At 39.3% G+C, this 26,760-nt stretch overlaps 1 protein-coding gene across 2 annotated transcripts in view; it reads right to left on the bottom strand.

Annotated features, from left to right (window-relative positions):
- Positions 1-26,760, bottom strand: part of COL12A1 (collagen type XII alpha 1 chain) — a 123,470-nt gene that overhangs the window by 24,315 nt on the left and 72,395 nt on the right. For both annotated transcript variants that reach the window (XM_075554887.1, XM_075554886.1), the window contains exons 38-53: positions 25,106-25,235; positions 22,140-22,259; positions 20,910-21,056; positions 20,099-20,215; positions 19,787-19,933; positions 19,157-19,231; positions 15,716-15,855; positions 13,724-13,847; positions 12,984-13,127; positions 11,424-11,588; positions 10,201-10,239; positions 9,959-10,097; positions 7,921-8,063; positions 7,541-7,650; positions 4,153-4,302; positions 2,072-2,149 (exon numbers count right to left, since the gene is read on the bottom strand). In XM_075554887.1, the coding sequence (XP_075411002.1) occupies positions 2,072-2,149; positions 4,153-4,302; positions 7,541-7,650; positions 7,921-8,063; positions 9,959-10,097; positions 10,201-10,239; positions 11,424-11,588; positions 12,984-13,127; positions 13,724-13,847; positions 15,716-15,855; positions 19,157-19,231; positions 19,787-19,933; positions 20,099-20,215; positions 20,910-21,056; positions 22,140-22,259; positions 25,106-25,235 (1,968 nt within the window). The remainder of the gene's footprint in view (positions 1-2,071; positions 2,150-4,152; positions 4,303-7,540; positions 7,651-7,920; positions 8,064-9,958; positions 10,098-10,200; positions 10,240-11,423; positions 11,589-12,983; positions 13,128-13,723; positions 13,848-15,715; positions 15,856-19,156; positions 19,232-19,786; positions 19,934-20,098; positions 20,216-20,909; positions 21,057-22,139; positions 22,260-25,105; positions 25,236-26,760) is intronic.

The following is a 26,760-nucleotide window of genomic DNA, read 5'->3' as shown; positions in this document are numbered from 1 at the left end:
AGTGTACTTGCTATGCGTAAGTCATTGATGTTACAAAATTCTGTCACGCAATGTCAAGCTTTGTTTCTACTACTAAGACCAGATTGTCCAACTACTGTTCTTTCCTCTTTGTTTGCATCTTTTTCATTCCAACCACCAAAATTATCAATGCACGTTGATTTCAGTGTTTGCTAAAACTGACTGAAAACACTGGTAGAATTCTTCCATTCTTGCATCACTAGCTTTAGTGGTTGGTGCATAAATTTGAATCATAGTTGAATTGATTAAATTTCTGTGAAAGCATTTTGATATAATCCTATAACATAGCATTCTACTTCAAGATAGATCTTGAAAAGTCCTTTTTGATGATGACCGCAACCTCATTCCTCTTGATTATTTCGTTCCCAGCAGAGTAAACCATGATTTTCTGGTTCCAAATGGCCTATACTGGTCTACTTCAGCTCATTAATGCCTAGGATATTAGCCCCTCAGCATGCATCCCATTTCATTTTTGATGACTTTGTACATTTTAAGTTCCAATTATTAGATTTTTTTAAAGCTGTTTCCTCTCAATTTGAGTCATGCCCATCCGCAATGGAAGGTCCTGAAGGCGTCATGGTCACCGACTCTCCTCCACTCACATCGTTATGGCCGACTCTATTTTGAGAAGGCAGCTCTTCCTCAGTCACATTTTAAGTGCCTTTGGACCAGATGGGCTCATATTCTGGCTCTCTCTCTGGCAAAGTTCTGTTTCTATTCATTAAGATTTCAGTATCTGACAATATTTCAATGCAGTGCATGAGGTTTTCAGTGGCTAATCCCTGTAGAGTGGACGTCTCATTCTTTCTCACAGTCTGTTCTTGGTCTAGAAGCTCCGCTGAAACCGTGGGTCACTGTGGGTGACCCTGCTAGCGTTTGAAATACTAGTGACATCACTTCCAACATCACACCAACACATAAGGCACCGCAGCACAACACACTGAAAGACAGGTGGCGGTTTTATAACACAACACATGTTATATGCTTTTATAGCATGCATTTTGTTCATTATTTCTCTCTCATGCCTTCATTTAAATGCCTGCTTTTCCGGTGCTATAACCCTAACCCTTAGAATTGTGCCTTGCTTGTAATAAATCCTTCATAGGCTCTGGCTCATGACTCTCTTATGTGCCATTGAGTAGAACTGTTCTGGGGCTTTCTTGTCTGTAACCCTAATGGAAGCAGATGGCCAGGCTTCCTCTCCTGGTACTGTAGGATGGGCACAAGCCCCTCAGCATGTGTTCCCACAGGAGGCCCCTAGCTCGGGCTAGGTTCTCAATAAACATCGACTGCCTAAATAATGTACTAGGAGTCTTGGTGACACAGTGGTCCAGGGCTTGGCTGCTAGCCAAAGAGTCAGCAGTTTTATCCCACCAGTCAGTCATTCCATGGGCAAAAGATGGAGCAGTCTGCTTATTTCGAGATTATGGTCTTGAAAGTCCACCAGTGCCATTCCGTTCTGGCTCACGGGGCTGCTACGAGTCGGAATGGATGGTTTTGGTTTTGTTTGATTGGGGTTTTGTTGTAAATAATGCGTGGCCATCCTGTGGATCCCTGGGGTTCTTTTCCTTCCAGAAACTTCAAAGGCATACCTAACATTCCACTTGTTAAGTCCAATAGCGCACAGAGACTCTATCGAGGTATGCCACCATCTCAAGCAGAGCTACGGTTATTTCTACCATCTGAAAAACGTTGGATTTCCAGAGCAGTGATGGCTTACTCTGTAAACTAGTGCGATCTTACAGAGAATAGAAGAGTTTCCCAGCACATGGTCTATCAAACACACTGACTCGGGAGGAGTTTCCTGAGGCTGAGTAACTGGACTCTTCGGGGGAATTTCCAGATATGGTCTTGTGTATTCCCGGTTTAGGAAAGAGGGGTTTCAAAAGCACTAGTGTGGTAGCCAGTTAGAACGCACGTATCATGGGTCCCTTCGCTCCATCCTGGAGATGCAGGTGCTGAGTGCTGCTTCCCCTCCCAGACCATCGCACTTCCAAGAGTTCCTTCCCGGGGACCAATTAAGAACGGAAAGAATTCAGTTCCGTTTACTTACCCTGGAGGGAATATCGCAGCATCTGTCTCTACTGGTCCACACTGGACTGCAGACAATGTCAAAATTCTGGATTTGGAACTGCAAACAACCAACAGCAACATCAGCTAAAGATGCATGGAAAACATTTCATATTAAAGCTTCCTAATATTAACCTTTGCCAACTTCCCACACAGCTGCTCTCAAGGGTCCAAACTCCAGAGAGCAATGTGGTCCTTACTTAATAATACAGCAAGAAGTTCATTGCCGGTGTTTAAAAAAAACATAAGCAAACGAATTGCCTAAATGAAATTTCTACTGCTGGTGGACTTCCTTGACTAAAATGAAGTGTTCCTGTGAGATTATTTATTTTTTAAGAAATATTTTTTATTTAATTGAATTTGAAAAATATACACATTTCTATCAACCTTGAAGAGTTTGCCCTTGTAGAAAAGTGCCATCAAAGAAACCACTTCCCTCTGATTCTAAAATTGTCATTGATGGGCACTATGGGGTTGATGCTACTTAGACTGGATCCATGTGATAGAGCAGAACTTCCCGCAGGGTTTTATGAGCTGTCATCTTTCCTGGAGCGGAGGAGCCAGTCCTTCTCTGACAGAATTGCTGGGAACATCTGACCCTCCACCCCGGTGTCACCAGGGGTCTTTACTCTAAAGTCAACCATCCTTTCAGAAAATCTTTTCTACACATTGACTATGAACTTTTCGTTTCTGATGGCTTTCTGCTTAACTATTTACTTATAACAAATACTTTCTCTTATGGGTTGAATTGGGCCCCGAAGCAGCTGTTCAAGTCCTAAATGCTATACCAACAAAGATGACCCTACTATACAGCAGATGTTTTCTTTTGTTCTATTAATGAGGTCATACCAAAGTGACTTAGGTCCAAACTTACTCATTTGTTACTTGTGTGATAAAAAGAGCAGAATAGGGCAGAAACACACGCAGGATTAGCTCACGCAAAGGCACACAAAGCACTGCCTGCCACCACCAAAAAGCTACAAGGGAAGTCCCCAGCAGGAATGCACAAGGCCAAGACACTGATTTGGAGGTTTAGCCCTCAAAACTGTGAGAAAATAAGTTTCTGTTCTTTAAAGACACCACCTTGTGATATTTCTGTTATAGGGCAGTAGCAAACTAAGACACTGCATTAGTTTATCTTTAAACTAATAGATAAGCTATTATCTATTACCTATATAAACAAATTACCTATTAGCTACCTATCTTTGTACAGTTTAAAAAATAAAGCTCTTTTGAAGGTGGTTAGATTGCCATTCTCTTTTTTAAAAAAACCTGATATAACCATACTGTAAAACATCAAGTCCAATATTCAATAAAAAGCCTGGATTTTTATCACAACCATATTAAATGTGCACTGATCTTAGTTGCTCAATTGTAGAATAAGAGATTAGCTTTTGAATCTAGAAGAAGGGCCTCCTGTCTGTGGAAGAAACTATAACTAAATAAAATAAATATGTCCGATTTTAAAGAATAGAAGCCAAAAGTGTGACATAATGGTTATCTTGGCTTTTACAACAATACATCCGTTACATTTCACAGGAACTTGACTAGGCTGGTATGGTGGGGGTTTAGATTTTAAGACACACTAGTTGCCTGAGACTGAAGCCAGTGGCTGTCCTATTCTGACCCTCTTTCTGAGACAGAGCATTGAAAGGCTCCTGAGGCAACACAGACTCGAATGATAGTACCAGCCCATCTTCACAAACACTTAAGGACCGGATGGTACGAAGGTGTACATGCAGTTATCTTTGAAGTCAGGAAGTGGGGTTATTCTAGGCTTTACTGGTTATCTTGGCAACTATTTGTGTTGCGTTCTCCAGTGTGACCTGGTTTGGGGATGGCTACGTGACTTCCTCTGGTCCCTGGACATCTTGATCATTTCTAGCAGTCAGCCACATTATGGCATTCATTAAGTAGTGCATGTATAGTTCCTCAATGTAACTTTTAATGTCTCAGTGTAGCCAAGAAATGTGACAGCTTACAACTCACCGAGACACTTAGAAAATATCCATTTCAACTTAGCTTAACTCTAGGTGCCCAAAGAAATGAAAATGTGTTACATACTGTGGCTGATTTCCTGTCCCCTTTAAGCAGTTTTCCAAGAATTTCATAACCATCAGTTGTGATGTTTCCAGCTTCCTTGATGTCTTTTTCTATAATTTCATAGCAGTCAATGTAAATCTTAACACTTTTTGAGGTCACTACAATATGAACCTAGAAAGAGAATTTGTTTCCATTATAAGGTGTCTACAAAAAGGATAAAGGGGGTGGGGAACATCTGCTTAGTTCAGTTCACAGATAAGGAAACATATTTTATAAACCATGTTATCCCAAATCAAAAATCTTGCACGGAAAATCCAAGAGCCAAGTTGCAAAGCCAATGGTTACCAAAATGTAGTAAGATTAGCCACTTAAACTCTAAGCATCTGTTTTCTTCATTCACACACACATGCACGATTTCGTATTTCCCCTACGTAATCTTGCTGAGATGACTAGAAAGGGTAGACCATATGAAATGACTGTAAACTATAATGAACAGTTTTAAATATATTATTAAATCATTTCTATATGTGTATGTGCATATGTATCTGTAAAGATCTGTACGGATTTAAGAAAACACTACCAAAGAGTCGAATATCACCCTACACAGGGTGTCTGAGGTTGTAGATCTTCTAAGAGAACAGACAGTCTCGTTTTTCTTCTTGTAGTTAGTAGCTCAATAGCTAAAGAATCATTAGCTATTACTATGCTTAGGAGTAAAAACATCTCAAATGTCTTCCACTTATACTAATAAATTTGCTGAATTTTTAGTGCAGTATTTCCCAATTTCAGGCAAAAAGAACTTGTACACTATTTAAAATACTTAATAAAGCACCTAGCATTAGTCTTCTGGAGAGACTCTGGAAATCAATACAAATCCAGGAATCAATTTCCTTTTAAGGATAGAAGTTTCAGTTGACTTTTTTGGGGGGTCTGATACAGAAGACATTCAGAGTCTTAAGAAATCTGTTAGTGCAAGGATTAATAAAACATTTGTATTTCAACAATGTGAAGAATGGCTGTGGGTGATCCTTGAAGCTACAGTTAATGCTCATAGTTTCCACTTATCATAGCACTAATTCTAAAGTAAGTACTTGATTATTCTTAAAAGTTTGGCTTGAGGTTAAAAGGAACAGACTAAAAAAAACACACACAGAAACTCACTGCACATCGCTTTACATATGCTGAGTCAAAAGGCATAATCATAAGATATTTTTACAACAGTAAATATTTTTACCAGGAATTACCACGGAAACATTAGTGTGTTTATAAAAATAAAGATGAATTATACTTGTACATTGCTTTTATTTAAAAATACTATTCAACTTATGAAAAATAAAAAATTTTAAATCTTCCTAGGGCAAACATGTAATATTGAATTCAAGTGGAACAACATATAAGCATTCCCAGAATAGTCACCCACAAATAAGAACAAAAACATATATAATGACAAAAAATAAACAGTCACAAAGTATTTGTAAGACTATGGTATGCAGAAAATTCATTTCAAAATCACAACTGGATTAGTTTATGTCAAGATTATTCCAAAAGCTCCCTCTACTATAAATTTCTCACATTCACTATGTCATCCGTCTGTAACAATCAAACACACACACACACACACACACACACGAGTAGCCACCGTGATGCCTGTTCTTCCTTACTTAAGCTTTTAAAACTCATTTCCTGTCTTCAAAGAGCCCCTCTCTCATCTCTGTCACTAACTTTCTGCTGTCACGTCACAGTACTATCCTTTCCATCCCGCGGACTGGAGGACTTCAGCGCTGGAATGAGATAAAAATGAAGGACGCTCCTGAACTCCCTGGATCCATCAAGAATGTAAAGAGCTGATAACAACTGAATGTGGTCAGTCCATGAAGTAACTGGTGGGTTAGATGGGAGTGTGTGGCAAAAATAGTAAAAAGCAGAAAAGAGCATGGTAAAAAGGGGGGAGAAGAAAAAAATAGGAAAACTACTATGATAGGAAAGGGTTATGAGTTTGGGGAGAGAAGAAATTACAGAGAAAGGAGAGTTGGGACCCCTCTAAAGACTTCAACCACAAAATAACTATAAACAGTAAATGGCATAAAGAGGAGGGTATTTCAAAACATTATTACCTGGATTGCAGCAAGAATAGGTATTGAAATCAGAAAGTAAAATTTACAAGCCATAGGAAAGTATGATAAAAATAGAAAGTTAAAAAAAATAGTCCTAATTAAGTCTCGTAGTTTGAGATATATGTTTTGCTTACTGGACACAAATAAAATCCTAATCTGATTATTGGGTCATATAAGAAATTTTTAAAAATACAATAAACCTAATGATGTCAAAACCTCTTCAAAATATTGTCTTTTCCAGCTTCAAATAAAACAGCATTACATGAAAATTGAACACTAAGAAATTATAATTATTAAATGATTATCAGTTGATTATCAGATGATTCAATTTTCAGTATCATTGGTGAATATGAAAGAAAAAGTAAAATAATCCTTCTCAGGAAAATACTCAAATGTAGGTGTATTAGGGCTGCCAGTGAGCCACAAAAGTTCATAAGAACTTTGCCAGATTCGACAGCACTTATCAGATAAAAAAATTAGCTGAAGCCAACAGCATTTGCCACGCTAGAATTTGCCTTCCCTCTTTTAACCAAGAAATACACTGTGGTATTTGCATCTCTCTCTCTCTCTCTCTCTCTCTCTCTCTCTCTCTCTCTCTCTCTCTCTCTCTCTCTCTCTCTCTCCTTCATTGTATTATCGAGTCTCACTGATGTGCATAATGAAGTCTCTAAGAGGTCATGAAAAGATTTCTTGGGTATCCTTATTAAAATCTGACTCATGAATTAAGAAAAACATTCTAGAAAGAAACCAAGATTTGTTGGGAGCAAAAGTAGCGAGAACGCCTGCTCAATGTACTCTGCACATCACTCCCATTCATGTAACTTTCCTATAAACAAGCCAAAAAAACTTGCTGTGCTCTATAAAATGTACAAGATCAAAAAGACTAAATATTTCAAATACAATCCACTACAAGAAAGATTTTGAAACCAAATGGCATGAAGGACCATAATGAAATTGTGAGTAGAAAGCAGTAAACAAACAAACAAACAAAAAACCACAACTATCAACTGCCACAGGCTCAATTCCAACTCTTGGGAAGCAATGTATCATATTTTTAAAAAGAGATAGGTATTGAAAATGTATCAAAATGTTAAGAAATGTATCTCTTGATTAGTAGGAGTATTATTTTAAAGTTTCTTCTCTGACTTAAACACTCTACGCTAAGACTTAACACTTCCAAGATAGCTATGGTTCTACAATTTAACATGACATTTAAATAAATAGGGAAAGAAAATGGTTTGAATCTTTAAGGAATCCTTTTCCTAGAAAGAGGAATTCGGCTGTCGTGTTCTTACCTTATGAAAACTTCCATAAAATAATGCCTTCACTTCATCTGTGTCAAATGTGACAGTTTGCACCTCGCCTCTCGTGTCCTTGTTAAAGAATGATAGCGTCTTGCTGGAAGCTGGAGTCAACATGAAATTGTTACTGAACCAAATGCATGCTATAGTTTATTCAAAGTATTAACAACTTATCACTGCAGGGGAAAATTGCTTAAAAATAAACATTTCAGTTAGGAAAATATAGAAGACTTATTGATGTCTTATATTTTGAAATTCTAGGCTTAAAACCTTAATATATCCAGTAAGCATATTCTGAAGGCTCTTAAAGAGAAAGGGGAAGAACAGAACTGAACGTACTATGCCTGTGCTGAAAATAAGAGGGCTATGCTTACGGTCTGCAATGACTCCAACTTGTGGCTTGTAGTCTCTGTCTGTGATTTGCCATATGGCAAAAGGGTCAGTAGGAGTTTCCGGAAGGAGTCTGAACAATAATATAATTGTGTATGAAGGAGGGAGTCCGTTTGGATGGAGGTCTCTGTTGGATAAAACAGAAAAGTGGGTAAATATGAATGGATAAGCAGATGAGAATTACTTCATTAGAAAGGAAGAATATTTTTAATTAGGGGGCCAGAGAGTCAATACGGTATCAGAAAATATTTCTAATAATCTGGTTCTAGATAAGAAGGTGAAATGGTTAGGAAACACATCTAAAGAACAAACACTCATGACCCATTACATATGTGGTCACTGATTAGTTTATAAGGTTAATAAAGCCACAAAATCCTCAGAAATTTACAAATGTCCTTTTACATTCCTTCTGTGAACTAATTTTTCTAGCTGTATAGAATATCATAAGATTGTATAATATTCAGCGATACCACTAAAACTACGGATGTTATTTTAAGAGACTGAATTTTACTACATAATCTTAATATCCATATCAGGGATGTGAACTTATAGGAGAAATAATTTATTTAAGGTTTTGATTTTCCCTCCATATTGCTAGTAGCTTTTACTTTTCCAAACCTCCTCTGAAATCAAATAACCTCTAGAAACTCAACTATTCCACAGAACAAGAACAACAATAAATGTAAAAGCCACTTCCATCCATATGCAAACAGCCAATGATGATAAAGGAATGGACACAGTCTACTCTTGGGCTGCAAAGGCGCTATGCCTTCGTGAACGTTGGCTGAGGGCACAGAATGTCCCCTGAAGGCCCATGTCCTAGTCCCATACAGAGTCGTCTTGTTTTTAAGAGTCTTAGGGTTGACTTACTCTAACACGTGCGCTCTGGGCAAGCTGACGTGCTGTCTTGGACCTCTCCAAGCACCTACTATCTTTGTAACAGCACAGGTTGTAAGTAATATGTTTCCACGTTAGCTCATCTCTCACCTAGACCATGTTCTTGCCTTCTCAATTAACCAGTGTTTGTATAGAAAAAAAATCATAATTGCATTTATGACTTTTTTTCTTTACTACCACAAATTCTCATTCTTGGGAGGATAACAGGCTGCCATGATGTGAAATGTGGGGACCTTGAGGCATGGGAACTAATTAAACTGGGTATTGTGACTCCTTGGAAACCCTAGAACTGTGAAACAATGAGGCTAACCCTAACAGAGTAAGGAACTTACAGTATGCTCAGACTACAACAATGTGACCTGTGCTTCCGTAAGCGAAATGTGCTCTCGTCTGAGTCTGAATTTTCCATCAGCCCTACACAGAGCATTTCAAATTTCAACCATCATTTTCTGATCCTGTCCTAAAGTTCTGAACGCTCTATTTCTTCGTGTTCTTTTCTCTCCATTAGTTACAAAACACACACTTTTAAAGATTTAAGTTTTCATTCTTATGAATAAAAATAGATGTATTGTTTGGTAATTGTACCCATGTGCAAAGCTTCATGAAATAAAATCCAGAACTTCCCAAGAGATTGCTGGAGGATTGGCGCCTAAGCACGACCCACTGCCTGTCCAATCATGAACAGCTGAGCTACCACAGCCTTTCGTTTGCCAGAGAGTTGGAAAGCTCCAATGAATGCCTGCTCTCCTTCTGTATTATTTCATCTAATTTTCTTACACCACAGGGAGAAATGTTTGTTATAACAAGTTGCCTTCCTGTTTGAACATCCTCCCTCAGAAGAAGCAGGACTGCAATCCGAGTCTTAAATCCACGGGGCTTGTAATCACTAATCCCGCTGGGACAGATAAGAATCTTGGCACTGAACATGTTAAGGTTTAAGACCTTACATGAGAGGCTGGACATTTCCAAGCAACTGTATTTCAAGAAACCAGACTACATTCACCTACACAAAGTCTTCTGAATGCATTAATGTTCTAGGATTTAGGAAGTCAGCAAAGATTACAAGAACCTCAAAAAGGCTTCTGACCCATTATAAGAAAAATAAACCTTGGTGGTCAGACTTACACTGTAGGTTGATTCACAAAGGCATTTTTCTGAAGCCTAAAAGCGGAGTAGCTAGGAAAAGACCCAGTTTCCAAAGATACTCCTTGTACAGATGCAAAATTCTTCTCTGTCAAGTTATATGCTTCAAGCATCTTAAAACCTTTATATAGGAAAAGAAAGGGGGAAATATTTAAATGAATGAGTATTAGATCTTTCATTATTAAAAACTTGGAATAAATTAACACAAGGGTATAAATCCTCACCTGGTGAGGTGTAGCCATCCAAATAAATGAGAGGGCAACCTGAAATGTACAATGTTTGCATATGTAGATATTAGATAGGCAGAATGTAGGTGAATGTATCATTGTAGTAAATAATGAAACTGTTCATTTATACAAAAGTAACATCAAGCTAATATTTTATCATTTATTTCTTATAAACTTCCTAATTTTAAGGGAAAATATACATGTTAGTCAAAGTGCCAAATACATTCTGAGAATTCTCCACTTGGAAATGTCGGTGTTCTTAAGAAGACTCAAACAAAATTAAAGGGAAATTTTTCCAGTAGAATAAAGCACTTCTCTCCCAGAAAATGCCAGCTACAATCAAAGGTGTGAGGAGTATGCCCTATCTAACCATCTTCTGTACCAAAGCGTAGAGTCTCCATGTCGACCACCAGACATCACTCAGTTGCTCCCAGAGCTTGGGGTACCAGGAGGCAGGGAAGGGGAGGACGTTTTGTTTCTGTTTTTCGCTAATGTCTTCTAGACTTTGGTATCAAGTTTTCACTTGAACAAAAGACCTCACAATTTTAGAATTTATTAAATTACTACATCTCTAATCAAAGTTCTAAGTTTTCCGTTTGTTTAATGAGGGAAAGTACTACACTGGTAAAACAAAGCCTGACTATGGTCAGGGGACTGAACTGGCTACAGGATTACCTCAGCAATCTAATGGGGAAAAGATTAAATTGATTTTAATCATCAGTCTGTGGTCCTTCATGATATCTTCTCAGTGGGATTGGTATAATTGGAAAACTATAAATCAAAAGTCCAAATGGTGCCAACTGAGGTTCTATGGAGCTCAAGTTGGGTTTTCAATTCTATCTTAAAGTACAGATATTGAAAGACAAATACCGATTGGTTACTAACGGGAAGAGTCTTCATCTCACTGCTTCTGTACTACGCAGTCTACACGGCTTTTTAATTAACTCAATGGCCAAGGGATGTTAAAATGGTAGGAAAAGGATACATTCAAGCACTTTATTTCCATACAAGGAATATTATATTTTCAAGGCTAAAAATGGACTCTGACAAGCGCATATTTAGCATGGTGTCAGTAGGAACAATGATTCATAAGGTTCTCAAGTGATTTTCCAGGGTCTATTTATATGCAGACTTGATCCCATAAAGGATATGGAATTGTCTACTAAAGAGTCATTCTTTAAAGCAAGTAAGAGCCTAGATTTGTGTTGACCATGACTTACTTGATGTGGCAGTTTCACAAACAAACGTAATGAGGTTGTCCTCGATCTTCTCAAAAGACTCAAAGTCATCTACAATGAACACGTGCCTTTCACTTGGCTTGCTGGCGATGTTGGCAAGCTCGTGGTAGTCGACATCAGCCACGCCCACTACGAAGACGCTGAACCCTGCAGAGCGACATTTACACCGCTGATTACATAGCTCTTTTCTCCTCTTCCTTCTTGACTGAGCAATTGAAAAGAAAACATTATCGGAAATTATACTATATTTTCTCAGGACTTGCTCGGCAGGACCTTTTCTTTTACATACACTCTTCATAATGAAAAAGCAATTTTCCCACGCCTTTCTGTTTTCTGGTTTTGAAATTCAATTCATTGGAGTGCCTCAAATAAAGCCCCAATATTTAAAAGATACAGATTTCAATAGCAGGAAGACTTATGGTGACACATATTTCCTTCCACAGATCCACGGGCCTAATAAAAACCTAAATTCTACAGCTCTCTTAGGCACCATTAACATTTTAAATGTATGTGACTCAGAAACCAAGAATGAGTTTGTTTTTAAAACTGAATTCTTGAAACTGATTTTGCCAATAGCCTTAGGCACAAGGCAGTACTTTGGATACCTTTAAAATAGAATTTACAACTCCCATCGGCAGTAAAATTACATTTATTTAGGCTAAGGAAAGTAAATTTTTCAGTCCAAAAGTTTAATTTGACACCAGAAAAGAAAATTTAACTATATGAAAAGGAATTAGGGAAAATAATTAGATGTCAATAATGTAATCAGAAGTAATTCATAACCCCAACCGTAAGTCACCTGGATGCCCAAAATACATAGAAATTTTCTCAAACTATATCTACAACATAAGAGCAATAAATTATAGGGAGATCTGTACAAATAAAAACCTCTGTTGAAATAAAAAGGTATAATTTAGTACTAGTCCCTAATCACAATTCTGGACAAAGAATCGAGAGTGTGTAGATGACAAATTCTATGTAACAAAATACATAACATAGAATTCTTTCTACTTTAGCTCCTGTCTGAGTGGGCTGGGGTGGGGGGGGGTCTGCTGAAAGTACTAGAAAGATCTCATTTCATCTCTAACAATCCTAAATAACTAATCCAAAGGCAGTGTTGCTGCGATGCTCTCAAGATGTTTGGTTGGTAAGGTCTGCCCCAGAATTGCATCCCTGAGGCGCACGCCTCCGTTGCAGTGTGCAGTCGGTCTGCGTGTCCAAGAACTCAAGGCTGCCTTGCGTTTCTCCTTGTACGGGAATCAGCATGAGCATTCATTTCTCCTTTGGCAGGAAGCCTCCTCTAGGGAAATAGGATTTGCCGCTTGAAAGACGGAATCGCTTGTTACACAAAGACTACAGTATATTCTTTATGAGCATGACCAAGTTAATGAATTATAAACATAGCAAGGATGTGGACTACAGAGTTCACCACAGACTGTCAAGTCACATCAGTGTTACTGGCCTTTTTAGGTCATCCCTGAACATTTGAAACTGATCAACTGATGACTGCGGCCTCTAGGCCTGTATTCATGATTGTGTTACCTGAATGTTGGATGACCATAGCCGCCTTCTTGACCTCATCCTGCGACCGGCCATCTGTGACCACAACCAGCACCTTGGGGACATTCTTTCTCATACCGCTCTCCCAGGTCAAAACCTTCTCCTTGATGAATGTGAGGGCCTTGCCTACAGAATGTAGCAGAGAGCATTTTAATGTCAACTCAGGGAAAGCAATCCCAGTGCAACGACTCATATCCAATGGATTTGGACTTCATCATGCCTTCCATCTGCTTTCACTACACCTCCCCCCACAGTCAGTGTCAGAGTCACGGCTGACGTCCACCTTTGTCTTCCAGAACAAACAAATATCCACCTTTGTCTTCCAGAACAAACAAATATGTGTCGGAAGAAGGACAGACAGACGTGCCTTAGAAATGAAGCGAGTGAGACTTCCTCACAAGTACCTCGGGCATGTTCTCAGGAGAAGCCAGTCCCTGGGAAAGGACATCATGTCTGGTAGAGTAAAGGGTCAAGTAAAAGGAGGAAGATCCTCAGGGAGATGGATCGACACTGTTGCTGCAGCAACGAGCTCAAGCGTAACAACAATATGAGATGGTACAAGACTGGGCAGTTTATCGTCTGTCGTGTTGCAAGTGGCTGACACCGAGCAACAACACACCCACCTGAGAGTAATTTGGCCACTGAAGTGAGATAACATACTAAATTCTGCTCCAACAAATACATCGGAGAGTAAGGTTTACAGATATTCTGATTAACTTCACCTGTTCTTGTGTTGCCTCCTCTGTACCTAATATTCTGGAGGGCCCCGAGGGCTTGGGCCTTGTCATTGTATGTGTTCAGCTTAAATTCAGACTTGACCTCATCACTGTACTGCACAAACGAGACCTGAAAGAAAATATCATTTTGGTTATGAGAATAAGATGTTCTTATATGTATTCAATATATATACTTCAGTTTCAGAGTGATCCTTTTATTTGGAGAATGGGAAAAAAGGAAGGATCTTACACCTGATATATAAATTATAGCTAATAGTGTAACACTAGAGATTGGTGTCTCATTAAATGTCCTCCTTTCTCATTATTATGTGTTAATATTAAATGCTCTAATTGATAGTCATCATCAAAATTCTCTGTGTTCGTGTGCCTCTATCTGGGACAGATCCCTGGTGCGTTTCTGGGTTGGGCATGGGGCTGCTAACTGAAAGGTCAGTAGTTCAAACCACTAGCTGCTCCCAGAAGAAAGACAAGGCTTTCTACTTCCACAAAGATGGGGGACAGTCGCAGAAACCCGCAAGAACAGTTCGACTCTTTTCTGTAGGTTGCTGTGAGTCAGGAGGGACTCGTGAGTTTGAGCTTTGCTTTAACTTGGCTGTTGAGAAATGGGGAAAGCTACAGAACAATGAAATCCCAGGAAAACATATGAAAATGCACCACCTACAGCGCTATCCCTTTAGTTCCCAGCCAACTACACTTTCTCATTGGCCATTCCTTGCCAATGAATGGCTTTCAGGCTTTGGTGCCCTTATCAATGAAATGAAGATAATTATTTTTACCTAGGGTTGTCTTGAAGGTTAACAATTCTGCACACAAAATAGCTGAAGCACAGAGTTAATAAAATGATCGTTTATGTTTTTAGATTATAAATTTTGATTTCTGAAAGAAATTTAACTGTCTTCATTGTTGACACATTAAGTAAAATAACTATAATGACTTATTTTTCTGGGTTGGGTTGAAGTAATGGCTACAAGATTATTTGGGAATTTGAAATCTGGTATATTACATAAAGTGTTATTTCACAAAAGAGGAATATTTACATACATTAATGATATTATGTGAAGTTATGTTAAAGTACCTTATTTTCATAAAACTTTTACAGTACTGCAATGAATAAATACAAAATGCCAGATAAAGAAGAAAATACACCAAGAAGAATGGGGAAGGAAAGAAGAGTATTAAAAAATAAATTTAAAAAAATAAAGAAGTCAACAATTTTCCATTTTCATAGATAGAAAAGAATCACAATAAAGAACAGAACTTAAAAATGATACTTGCTATAATAACAATAAAGACAAAGTGCTTCCAGAATACCACATGCTTCCAGCCATCAGGGAAGCCTCTCCAGACTGGTGGAATTTGAAGTGGGTCTTAATGGATGCAGAGTCCAGGAAAAAGCTAACAATAGCTTTAAGCAGATTTTCAGAGGTGTCTGGGAAGACCTTCCCCCACCCCCCACGCCCCTAAAAAGTTCACAACCTCAGGACCTGAGTGTTCAGTTCAAGGTTATGAACTTGAGGTGGAGGAAAGTGTTGACTTTAAGGGAAATTAGTACTAAATGGTTTGTTCTTTGAGCCTTATCATGGAAGTGCAAACTTCTCTACATTCCTACTCAAATATAATTTGCCGTGTCAAAGTAATTAACATCTGACTAGTGATGCTAGAAGAGGCCACAGGGTTCCACACACCCACTCCAATCATTATCCATCAATGCATTTAGTTTCCAGGACATTGGGTGAACTTTTAAATATATATCATTATGGGAAGTCGTAGACAAGTTAAGAATCAGAAACTCCCGAATTCTTCAACAACACTGTCATTTTGCCAACCAGAAAAACAAACAAAACCTTTTTTTTCCCTATTCATTGATTGTTTACATAAGCAATGTTCAAGAAAATAGCAGCTAGTAAAGGCCAAATTGTGGACTGAAGCAATCAATAATAAAGCATTACAATGCATAGTCAGATGGATTCCACTCACCTGAATTCCACCAGGATTGATTTCATCAAAGGCTCCCACAGTATTGAAGATGAATTTTACAACTTTATTAAAATTATCATCTCCAATACTCCAAGATGCATCGGTTAAGAATACAATATCCGCCTTGGCTCCTTTGCATACTGGCAAAGGAAAAAAGAAAGCCCCCAAATATCATTAATTCATTAGTTCAAATGGGATTGCATAATTACATAACACCCACCTACTCAAAGTGTGGTCAGTCCAAACAGAAAACATCATTTGGAGGTGGTTAAGAATGCTGAATCAGAGATCTCCCCCAAGCTTCCTGAATCAGCATTAACAAGATGTCCAGGCAATTTATGTACACAACATCATGTCTAAAAGTTCCGGTCTACTTGGCTCTCAGTTGTTCTGTATTCAAGTGGATTTCAACTCATAGTGACCCCATGTGACAGTGAAGAACCTCCTCAGAGGGTTTCTAGGCAGTAATCTTGGTGGAAGCAGATCACCAGGTCTCTTCCCCCTTACAACCATTGGGTGGAGTCGAATAGCCAATCTTCTAGTTAGCAGCTGAGTGGCTAACTGTTGTGCCATTAGAGTTCATTGACTCTCAATTCCCGCTCTGGAATTGCTCCATATATTCAGATCTATCATGGAGTCCTGGTGGTGTGGTGGTTACGGTTACACGTTGGGCTATGATCAACATGGTCAGAAGTTCGAAACCACCAGCAGGTCCACCGGGAAAAGATTAGGCTTTCTACCCCCCTAAGCAGTTACAGACTCGGAAACTCACAGGGTTTTACCATGAGTCACCTTGACTCTATGGCAGGAAGTTATTGATTATGCAAATTGAAACTTTCTTGGAACTCTTCCAGAGATTTCCCACAATAAAAGAGGGACCAATCAAATGGAAGGCAATGATGTTCAGCAGGGCTTAAGAAAAGCCATCAGTGAGTGTGCCTGCCTCATAGAATAGCGTCCTGGTGGCATAATGAGCTGCAACCCCCAGAGTCAGCGGTTTGATTGAGAGTCTCAGAAGCCCACCAGGGCAGGTTCTACTCCATCATAGTGAGTCATTCTATGTTGGAACCAACTCCAGAGTAGTGAGTCAGTTAACAACTATTTTGTGCAAATACTAATGTTTTTCCATTTAAAATCAGGGCACTGAAATTGTATGATGGGGGCGGGAATAATTTTTTTTAATCTTTAATGTAATTTAGACTTGGCGACTAAGCATATTCTAAAACAAGATGAAATTCCAACAGAATTTTGGTGCAGAAAAAAATAGACATTTTTACGCCAAGATTATTTAGTGAAATTCTCTCAAAAATCTAATGTAAAGAAATCTATTATTTTATGCTATGATAATAAAACTTTATTTTTTTCATTTGGTTTTTTAATAGGATGAAGTTATAGTATTCTAGATCCTTCTAAGATCAAAAAAAATATTTTTAAAATCTGAAATGCTTTTCGTTTCACACTGGAGATAGAATGTGGGAAAATAATAAACCAGTTGCTAATTAGCTTAAAGCTAATTTTGCCAAAGCACTGAGGGATTGTCTCATGTGACTGAGAGACGAGCTTTAATAGCTCTTTAATGGAATGGACCCCAGGCATCTCTCAGATCAGAAGCCAGAGGTGCTGGGATGAGGCCATCAATATAGCCTCAATGTTCACAGTGCCTGTTGTGAGCCTCCCTGGGAAAGAATGCGCACTGTGGGACTACAAACTATGCAAAGTGTTTTAATATCCATAAACCTTAATTTGAAAAGTTGAGGAAACAAAGGGTACCAACCAAAGAACTAAAATAGTTTGGGCACACTGTGATGTGCCAGGAGAGAGGAAAGAAGAAATTACTTGTAATCCTTATTCTTTATCTCAAGATTCAGCAGAAAGACTACTGTATATACTCGTATATAAGCCGAGTTTTTCAGCACATTTTTAATGCCATTTTTGTGGTAAAATTAGGTGCTTCACAATGGGACCAATGGCCCCAGAAGGTAGAGGGGGAAGAAGGAGGTGTGGTGAGTGGACATCATCATGGACAAGAGAACACCTAGGGAAGTGGAATCAGCGTCTAGGAGAGGGTAGAGATCCTGTGAGTATTAGAGCAACACCAAGCTAGTGGAGAGGAAACACTAAGAGGTGGGAGAAGGGGGAAAGAGATGGTGGGGCAGGAGGAGGCAAAAGGAAACAGAGGCAGGTTCTGCCTAGGAAGCAAAGGCATAGATAGGGAGATAAACAGAGGTATGCACTTATGCAAATACATCAATCCATAACAATAGTGGTATGGGCCTATGTACATATATTTATAAGGCAGGACACTGAGGCTGCAGAAAGGCCTTGGGCCTCTCGCATACCTTCCCTCAATACAAGAACACTTTGTTCTAACAAATTGGCATTCTGTGATGCTCACACACACCTTTCCTACACAATCGCTGAAGACAAAATGGGTGCATAAGCAGATGTGGTGAAGACAGAGGATGATGCCTGGCTATTAAAAGATATAGTTTCTGGAGTCTTAAAGACTTGAAGTTAAACAAGTGGCCATCCAACAGTGAAGCAACAAAATCACATGGAAGAAGCACTCCAGACAGGGCAATCGTGAAGTGTCTTCAAGACCGGGCAACGGGCATCAGAAGATTCAAAACAAACAGTAAACAAACAAGAATGCCCTGGTGAGAATGGAGGGGGGTTGGAGCAGAGACCGAAAGCACATCTATGGACAAAGGAACATCCCCCAACAGAGGGGTTGCAGCGAGATGAGGCAATCAGGGTGCAGTAGAGCACTGGTGGCCCACACACCCCAAAACCCCCACCATCATGACCTCAGTGCCGCCTCCCTATCTAGACTAGCCGGGAGCATGTACCTAGGTATAGGCAAGAGATAAAACTCACAACACATGGAACCCAGGAGCAGGAATGGGAATAGAGATACTAAAAGGGTAGGGGGAAGGCAAGGAAAGGTGGCGAGGGAGGGGGACACTGATCGCAATGAATGGCACATAACCACAGCCCCCCCCCCCACCCAGGGTGAAGAACAACAGAAAGCTGAGGGGAAAGGAGACAGCAGTCAGTGTGAAATTTGAAAATAATTAACAATCTACAATTTATCAGGAAGTCACAAGGGTTGGGGGGAGGGAGGAAAATGGAGCTGATCCCAAAGGTTCAATGGAAAGTAAATGTCTAGAAAAGAACGATGGAATACATGTACAAATATGTCAGACACAACTGATGTATGGTTTGTAACAAGAGTTGTAGGAGCCCCCAATAAAATGATTAAAAAACAAATAATTAGGTGCCTCAACTGATATTCAGGTCAGCTTATACTCGAGCATATACGGTGAACTAGAAACTGTAAGCTATAAAAGGAAAATGATATCTATGATGGAGAAATTAAAAAACCCATACATTTCTATCCACTCAACTTATTAGTGTATACTCACTAATTAGTACACTTACCATCACGGGCTGGGGGGATTGTAGGAGGGGGAGGAGGTGTGGGTGGCTCCGTTGGGGCTTCCGTTGGTTTTACAGCTAAAATTATCAAAAAGTCATCATTAGGAAAGTACAATGTGTGTACATTTCATTACCACGAGAAGCACATCTTGAAAGCACTTAAGTCCTCTATCACAAACCAAATCTTTAGAAACAAGAATTCGGCTCCATGAAGCCAGGCATACTGGGGCTTCTATTGTATCCAAACTTATTATTAAGTCCATTCAGCATCAGATACTGCCATGGAAATTAAGGCAAAAGTTCAAGGAGAGAACTTGAGGCCTTCAGCTATGACTGACTGAATAAAAGTCACAGCCACGGACGCACATTGACCTTCTCATTGCCAGCTCTACACTCTGTAACCTTTTCCTTGAAATAACGCCACTTCTGGCACAGAGATAACATGGAATAGTTAGAGATCGAGGTCCCGGAGACAGCCAAAGACCCACTTTCAGGGACCAGCCATCAGCAGTGCTCTCTGAAAGAACCAGCTGCAAAGGTATGAAGACTCACAGCGTCACTGACGTCCCCCACCTTTCAAGCATTCTGTTCCAAAACCTTTACAAAGACCTTCCAGACGACTCAAAAACTTACTGGTATGTTCTTTCACAGGGACTCCCGGTCCCTCCAGATTTGGCGTCTGCACAAAGGCAGTGACCCCATAGTCAGTGTCTGGTGAAAGGCCAGTGAAGCAGTGACTTGTTTGTGATCCATGCACTGTAATTTCTTGTCCTCTGGTTCCTGAATACAGAACAAAAGAAAATGCCCATGTGATCACCAGTTATGTCTCACAAAATTGTGGTATATCATTTCATAAACAAAATGGCTTCTTCTTTGCAAGAAGTTCAGCTGTCACTACAAGCATGTGACCTCTCCTTCCTGTCTCTGTTTGTTTTGTGCACATACCATCTGCAGGATTGAGTTGTAGTCTGTAAGAGGTTGCTGCCCGATGAGGTGACCATCTGACACAGAATGTATCCCACCCCACCTGGTATGTTTTCAGATCTGTCACATTCAAATACACTACAAAAAGAAAAGAAAGAAAAATCTTACTTTGTACATAAGAAAGCATATTTCGAATCATCATACAACTTTTAAATTGCCTCTGAAGCTAAAATAAAAATCAGAAATCTTGCTGTTTTCTTCTATGAAAATGGAGTGCAGCCAAAAGAGACCCCCAGGCCCTGCCCATGTAGCAAGTAAAGGAGAGTCCATGTAACCCACAACCCTGTGGACATCAAAGGGATATCAGAGATGCCTCAAGGACAGAAGAGGTCCTTTTTCTGAGAAGATAAAAATCTATCTGAAGGCCAAAGTCAGGGATGGCATTTCTGTGAAAACTTCAAAACAACTCAATGTATGGAGGTAACATACATTGAACATTCTTGAACATGGACTGTCAAGAACTAAAGGCATTATGATTCTATGTTTACAGGCCATGTATGCAGGCCATGGCCCTTCCTGTAATTTTTATCTTTATAGATTCAGTATACATGCTATATGAAGTAACATCATTTTCTCATCATGCACATTTCACATGCCTAATTATATTGCTTAGTGTTTTAGCTAGATCATCTGTTATGTGTCTACACTAAAAGGACTATTTAATAAGAGCTGAGAATGCATGCATCTGTTAGGAGACAGAAAAAATAAACTAGGCTATCTGGTAAGTTGTATTACATTTTTTCCACAAACCATGAGAAGATCTGAGACTCACACGTAGTGCCTTTATCAGTCAGGGGAACACTGAGTCCAGAGTCATACTGAGCATGAACATTCACATCGTAAGTGGTGCTGGGATTGAGATTGTGTAACGTGTATGATGTCACTTCTCCAACAAAGACTTCCATGGGCTCATTGGAACCTTTAATCGCAAACACAAAAATCCATATAGTACGTGGTTACTAAAAGTTTTTCTTAAGAGTAAAGATCTTATGGTCGCGTGGTACTTTGGAAACCATTAATTCCCACCACACATTTTGCACTTGATTCTTGTAGCAAATACCACATCGTCAGGTTGGTATGACAATAAGCAAAGACTGCACTCCCCACCCTCTAACTTGTGTAATACAGCACAATGCCTAGAGTGGAGATTCCAGGTTCCTTTAGTGAACACAGTAATCACACACCAAGTGCCCTAGGTTCCCAAGCCTCTTTCGAAGCTCGGTTTGGCCAGCAAAGCATGCTGCTTTGTGTATATGTAGTAGGGGCTCAACAAACACTCTTCAACTTGGTTTAAGATCTTCCATATTAAGCTTAGAACCTCCTGGCTTGACTACCGAGGCTCTAGGTTAACGACCCTCCTCTGAACTCTCTCTCCCTATTTTACATGAGCTCACACTCCTTGCTCCTTGCCCTTTCTCCCCCAATCTTTATTTTCTTATTCGCTCTTTTTTTTCCTGTCATACTTTTTCTTGGTACACAGAAGATGACCTAGAAAATATAGGATAAAGGGATTTTTTTCAACTCTGCTAAGTAAATCGAACATATAAGCAAAGCTATTAAATAATTTAATCAAGGTGATGCTGATTTGGGTAACATGACAGTGACAATTTAAAAGCAAGACTCTCATAACTAAACTAAAGTGCATGCTATCTAGACTCTATGAAAAAATTCAGAAGCTTATATTAATTAAATATTTGCTATTTCATATTCATAGTAACACAGGAGATCTCAGAAAACAAAAGCTTCAATTAACATAATTTTATGGGCCAGATCAGACTTTTCAATCATGCAACGCAATGGGAATCTCATCTCACCCCATAGTAACGAGGTTGCTTTAGGCCTTTGGTTTAAAAGGTTATTTCCAGAAACACTGCTTGCAGTGTACAGGGGCCTTGATGTGCTAGTCGATCAGGAGAATAGAACCATAGGGACGAAATAAAGAATACCCTCAGATAGAGAAAACCTCAAATGCATTCACATGACAAAAAGGGTGCTTCCTTACCCACTGGGTTATACACAATTTTGTATCCAAGAACTGGCGATGGTGAGGGATCCCAGGAGACCCTGAATCTTGTATACCATTCATCAGAAATGTGTATGTTCTGAGGAGGAAGGAGTCCCACTGGAAACAAGCATTGTAGGCATTACTGACTGTCGCTGGCATGCAGGGAAAGCAAGAGCGTTTTTAAAGTATTTTTAAAGTGCAGCCCCATGAGTTCAATTTAATAAAGGCCCTTAATCCAACAAATAACTAAAAAGACATTGAGATGTTTAACAGAAAATGCAGTTGTTTTCCAAAGTCAAATAAAACTCTCTTAAAAAAAAATACTATCCTCATATGCCCTTGGTAATTTTTACCTCGTTGTTTTGTCATATCTTGCCCTATCCGGAGTCTCCCTTCCCCCCTTCTCTGCTGTCCCTCTCCCAGGGAAGAGGTCACATGTGGATCCTTGTAATCAGTTCCCCCTTTCCAACCCACTCACCCTCCACTCTCCCAGCATCGTCCCTCACACCCTTAGTCCTGAAGGTATCATCCACCCTGGATTCCCTGTACCTCCAACCCTCATATGCACCAGTGTACAGCCTCTGTCCTATCCAGCCCTGCAAGGTAGAATTCGGATCATGGTAGTTGGGGGAGGGAGGGGGGAATGGGGAGGGAGGAGGGGAAGAAAAAGAGGACCTGATGCAAGGGGCTTAAGTGGAGAGCAAATGCCTTGAGAATGATTGGGGCAGGGAATGTATGGATGTGCTTTATACAATTGATGTATGTATATGTATGGATTGTGGTAAGAGTTGTATGAGTCCCCAATAAAATGTAAAAGAAGAAAAGAGAAAAAAATGATTAGGGCAAAGACTGTACAGATGTGCTTTATACAATTGATGTATGTATATATATGAACTGTGAAAAGAATTGTATGAGCCCCAATAAATTGTTAAAATTTAAAAAAAAAAAATACTATCATCCAGTCAATTCCAGCTCAGAGAGATCTAAAGATTGCAAGTCTTTACAGAAGTACAAAGCCTCACCTTTCTCCTGTGGAGCAGTTGGTGGTTTCAAACTGCTGACCTTGAGGTTTGTAGCCCAATGTGTAACCCACTGTGCCACCAGGAGTTTTTAGAAATGGATAATCCCTAAAACAGGCTTCTTAGCAGGTGGCAAGATCCAATGCCAGTCAGTTATATGACTCAGGATTATAGAAAATAGAAGATATCTCTGAGCAGTTTTGGAATGTTCCATATGGAATCCAATTGGGAAGGCTCTAATCGAATCCATTTTTCGCACAAATGATATTGTGTGTTTTGCCCAGGTCCACACAGCCAAACACTGAGTAAAATAAATGTTCTCTTCCAACACTACTCTATCACCCACCAGCATTAAAAGAACGAAAACAAAGTATCATTGCTGTCAAATGAATTCTGACTTGTGCTACAAAAGAGAGCCACACACCTCACGCTTTCCTTAGCTGTGAGCTTTTGAAAGCCGATTCACAGTCCTTTCTCCCAAGGCTTTTTTGGGCGAGCTTGAACTACCAACCGTCTGGTTAGTAGCAATGTGCTAAAGCATTTGCACTACACAGGGACTCTTGTCATCAGCATACCCTAACTAAATCCTCACCCTACATTCTAAAACCAACACCCTTTAGGTAGCATTTTAAACAGCTACTGAGCTATTAACCGTCACATTACACAAAAGAGAGGGAAAAAAAGATTAAATGATGAGAATCCATCTAGAATCTCAAAATCTGACTTCACCTGATGAATTCAAGATCTAATCAAGATTTTATGTATAACCCCCCCAAAAAATATCTGGCATATATAGCATTGCCCTCAGAAATGTGCCAAAATATATTCTGAGATTAAAGTGAAAAAAGACAGCTGTTGTGATCTTCTTGAGCCCAAGACTGACCCAGTCAGGGAGACAATAGGTATCGATATATGGTGTACTGGACTTGAAGGACTAAGTCAATCTCTCCACCTTCCACCTACTGTTCTTAGAAGCTCTCTAGTGTTACTTCTCATCAATTCTGTAATGTTGTGAAGATCATTAGGGCAGAACACATTGGGGCCAAATGACAGGACATCTGAAATCACATTACTAAAGGGCTGGGGTTTTGTTTTTATTTTGTTTTCTGAATGAAATAAAAACAGCAAATGGCCATGTTTATTTCGACAGTACTCAGACCTAGAGCCCAGTGACATCCACAGCAGGGCTGCTTCCTTCTTAACTCGTCCCTCTAAGAATCACCAAGGGATCTGGTTAAACTGCAGATTCTAATTCAGTATATCTGGAATGGAAATGAAAATTCTCACGGGACAGTCCAAATGGAAGCCCTGACCCACAGGCCCAGGCTGGACACAACCTGGGTATGTCACACAAGCACAAGCATTTTTTCACAAAGTATCCCAGGGGCCTACAGAGAGCAACCGAGGTGGAGAACCTCTACCCTAAGGGATAAGGAATTGCCACCCATGTAGGTTAGGAAAGGGAGCTGAAATTTTGGTAATTCTTTGTAAATTACTGAGTAGGATAGAAAACAAATATTGTTATCTACCAAAAAAAAAAGAACTACATTTGAAAGACTGACAGTCATTGTTCATTATTTTGCTTCCTAATAGTGATTTAAGGCTCAGTCACAAGAGAGGACATTTTGCTGATACTATAAGCGTATTGATCAAGTTAACAACTGCAGCCCTAGCCAACACCACACAACTCAGCCATTAGCAAAGAAGCAACGGTTTTCCAAAGAAGAAATGAGGCCTATCTACCACGGTGAGATAGGCAGTTTGTTTCCTGTTTCTTTTCATCATGAACCACTAAAAAGTTACAAAGCAAATGTTGTTCTCTTACCATTATTTTGACAAAATTCAATACCTAACAGAAATATTAGATGTTTTTATGTCATTTTTGAGATTCCTTGGTAAAGATCAAATTTAAAGATAATAATAAAAAAGGTAAAAGCCATTTACCCGTTCTTCCATTTCCAGTTAGATGCCCACCATCTCCATCTTCATAAACTGCTATCACCGTGATTTTATATGGCGTGTCAGACTGCAGAGGCTGCAGAATTACATTATTTCTTCTGCCCGGGACTGTGGTCTATGGGAAGTTAAATTACATGTGTACTATCAGCTAACAGACTGCCAAAGCAAAAAACAGTATTTTCTCATGTTTCCCCATAAACAATCATTTTTATACTTGCTCTTTGTTAACAACACTCATGGCAAGACAAAATGTATACACTGCCTCCGTGCAATGTGGGAGGTTTCAAAGACAGGATTTGTGCTCAACTTCCAGATCGGCCACTTAATAGTTATGTGAATTTGAAAGAAGCTAGATTTGAAAGACTGACAGGAGGTCAGGTGACAGCAGGTCAGGTAAGGACAACAGGTGACGATATGTAGAACACCAGTGCATGTTACTGAGTACTACGGCAATCAGTAGCGTTTGCTTATTCCCTTCCGTCTTCTGAGTCACATGTTACAGTTCCGTTTATTCCTTCAACAGATATGTATGAAGTTCCCATCATGGGCTTCTCAGATTACATAGGTGAGCAAAACAGACTCAGTCTTTACCTTCAGGTATCAGTTTGGGTAGATGTTAGTCGATGAAAGGGTGGAAAAGAACATATTCAACTACCTCCAAGAAAATGGGAAGAACCAGATAGGCTCTCAAGCTCTCTTCCAAACCAATGTTTTGCTTCTATAGACCGCATGCATCAGTTATGCCAATGATTCCTAGCCAGAAGGTCTATGATTCCAAGTGGTAAATTAGAGAAAGAAATTGTACTTTCAATCTTTTTAGCAAAGCAAGGGAAGGGGCATACAAGGCCAAACAAACTCATAGCAGGGAGTAACATCACTTTGGCTAAAATCGTGTCCATTAACAGCGGCAGGGCTAGCTATCTCACCCTGATCAGAAATGCTAAATGGCAGTTATAGTTGTATGAGCTTTTATTAATGAAATTGAGAGCTGTAAATAAATGGAACTATGTCAGGTTCAAGTAAATTAAGTATTTCATTACATAGAGCTCATAAAGGGGAAATAATTAAAGAGGATATACCTGAGAATAGTTAAAAGTCACTGACCTAACTTCTTTACAATCAACATTTTGTGTGATCTACTAACCCACCCCATTTAATCACTAAGCCTCAAATGAAGTGATGTACTTTTCCAGCCAGGATAACTGGATGTGCATGCCGATTGCCATAGGAAGAAGCAACAAGAAACTTCCATCTCATTCTGGAGAGACAGCCTACGTCACTCAGAAATCCAAAGCTAAAATGAAAACATGCATTTACAAAGCCAAGGCATACTGCTAAATATTCATTTTAAAGACAAAAGACACAAATTAGTATTGGGTGTTTACAGATCTTTTAAAGGACTTGAATGTAAAGAAAGGATAGGATTTATATAATCACATCATTTGAGCATTAATTTAGACATAATTAGGCAAAAATATCATGCTTGACTAGATTTAGTGCTTATGGTGTAATTAAAAAAACAAACAAACAAACCCACTGCCATTAAGTTCATTCTGATTCATGGCAATCCCAAGGGAAGAACTGCTCCTTAAGGTTTCAAAGACTATCAGTCTTTCAGAAGCAGACAGATTTGTTTTTCT

This window comes from Tenrec ecaudatus, chromosome 7, assembly GCF_050624435.1.
Source record: "Tenrec ecaudatus isolate mTenEca1 chromosome 7, mTenEca1.hap1, whole genome shotgun sequence".
Taxonomy (NCBI): Eukaryota; Metazoa; Chordata; class Mammalia; order Afrosoricida; family Tenrecidae; genus Tenrec; species Tenrec ecaudatus.
Note: the sequence above shows the minus strand (reverse complement) of the source record. Positions and strands in the feature narration are given on the sequence as shown.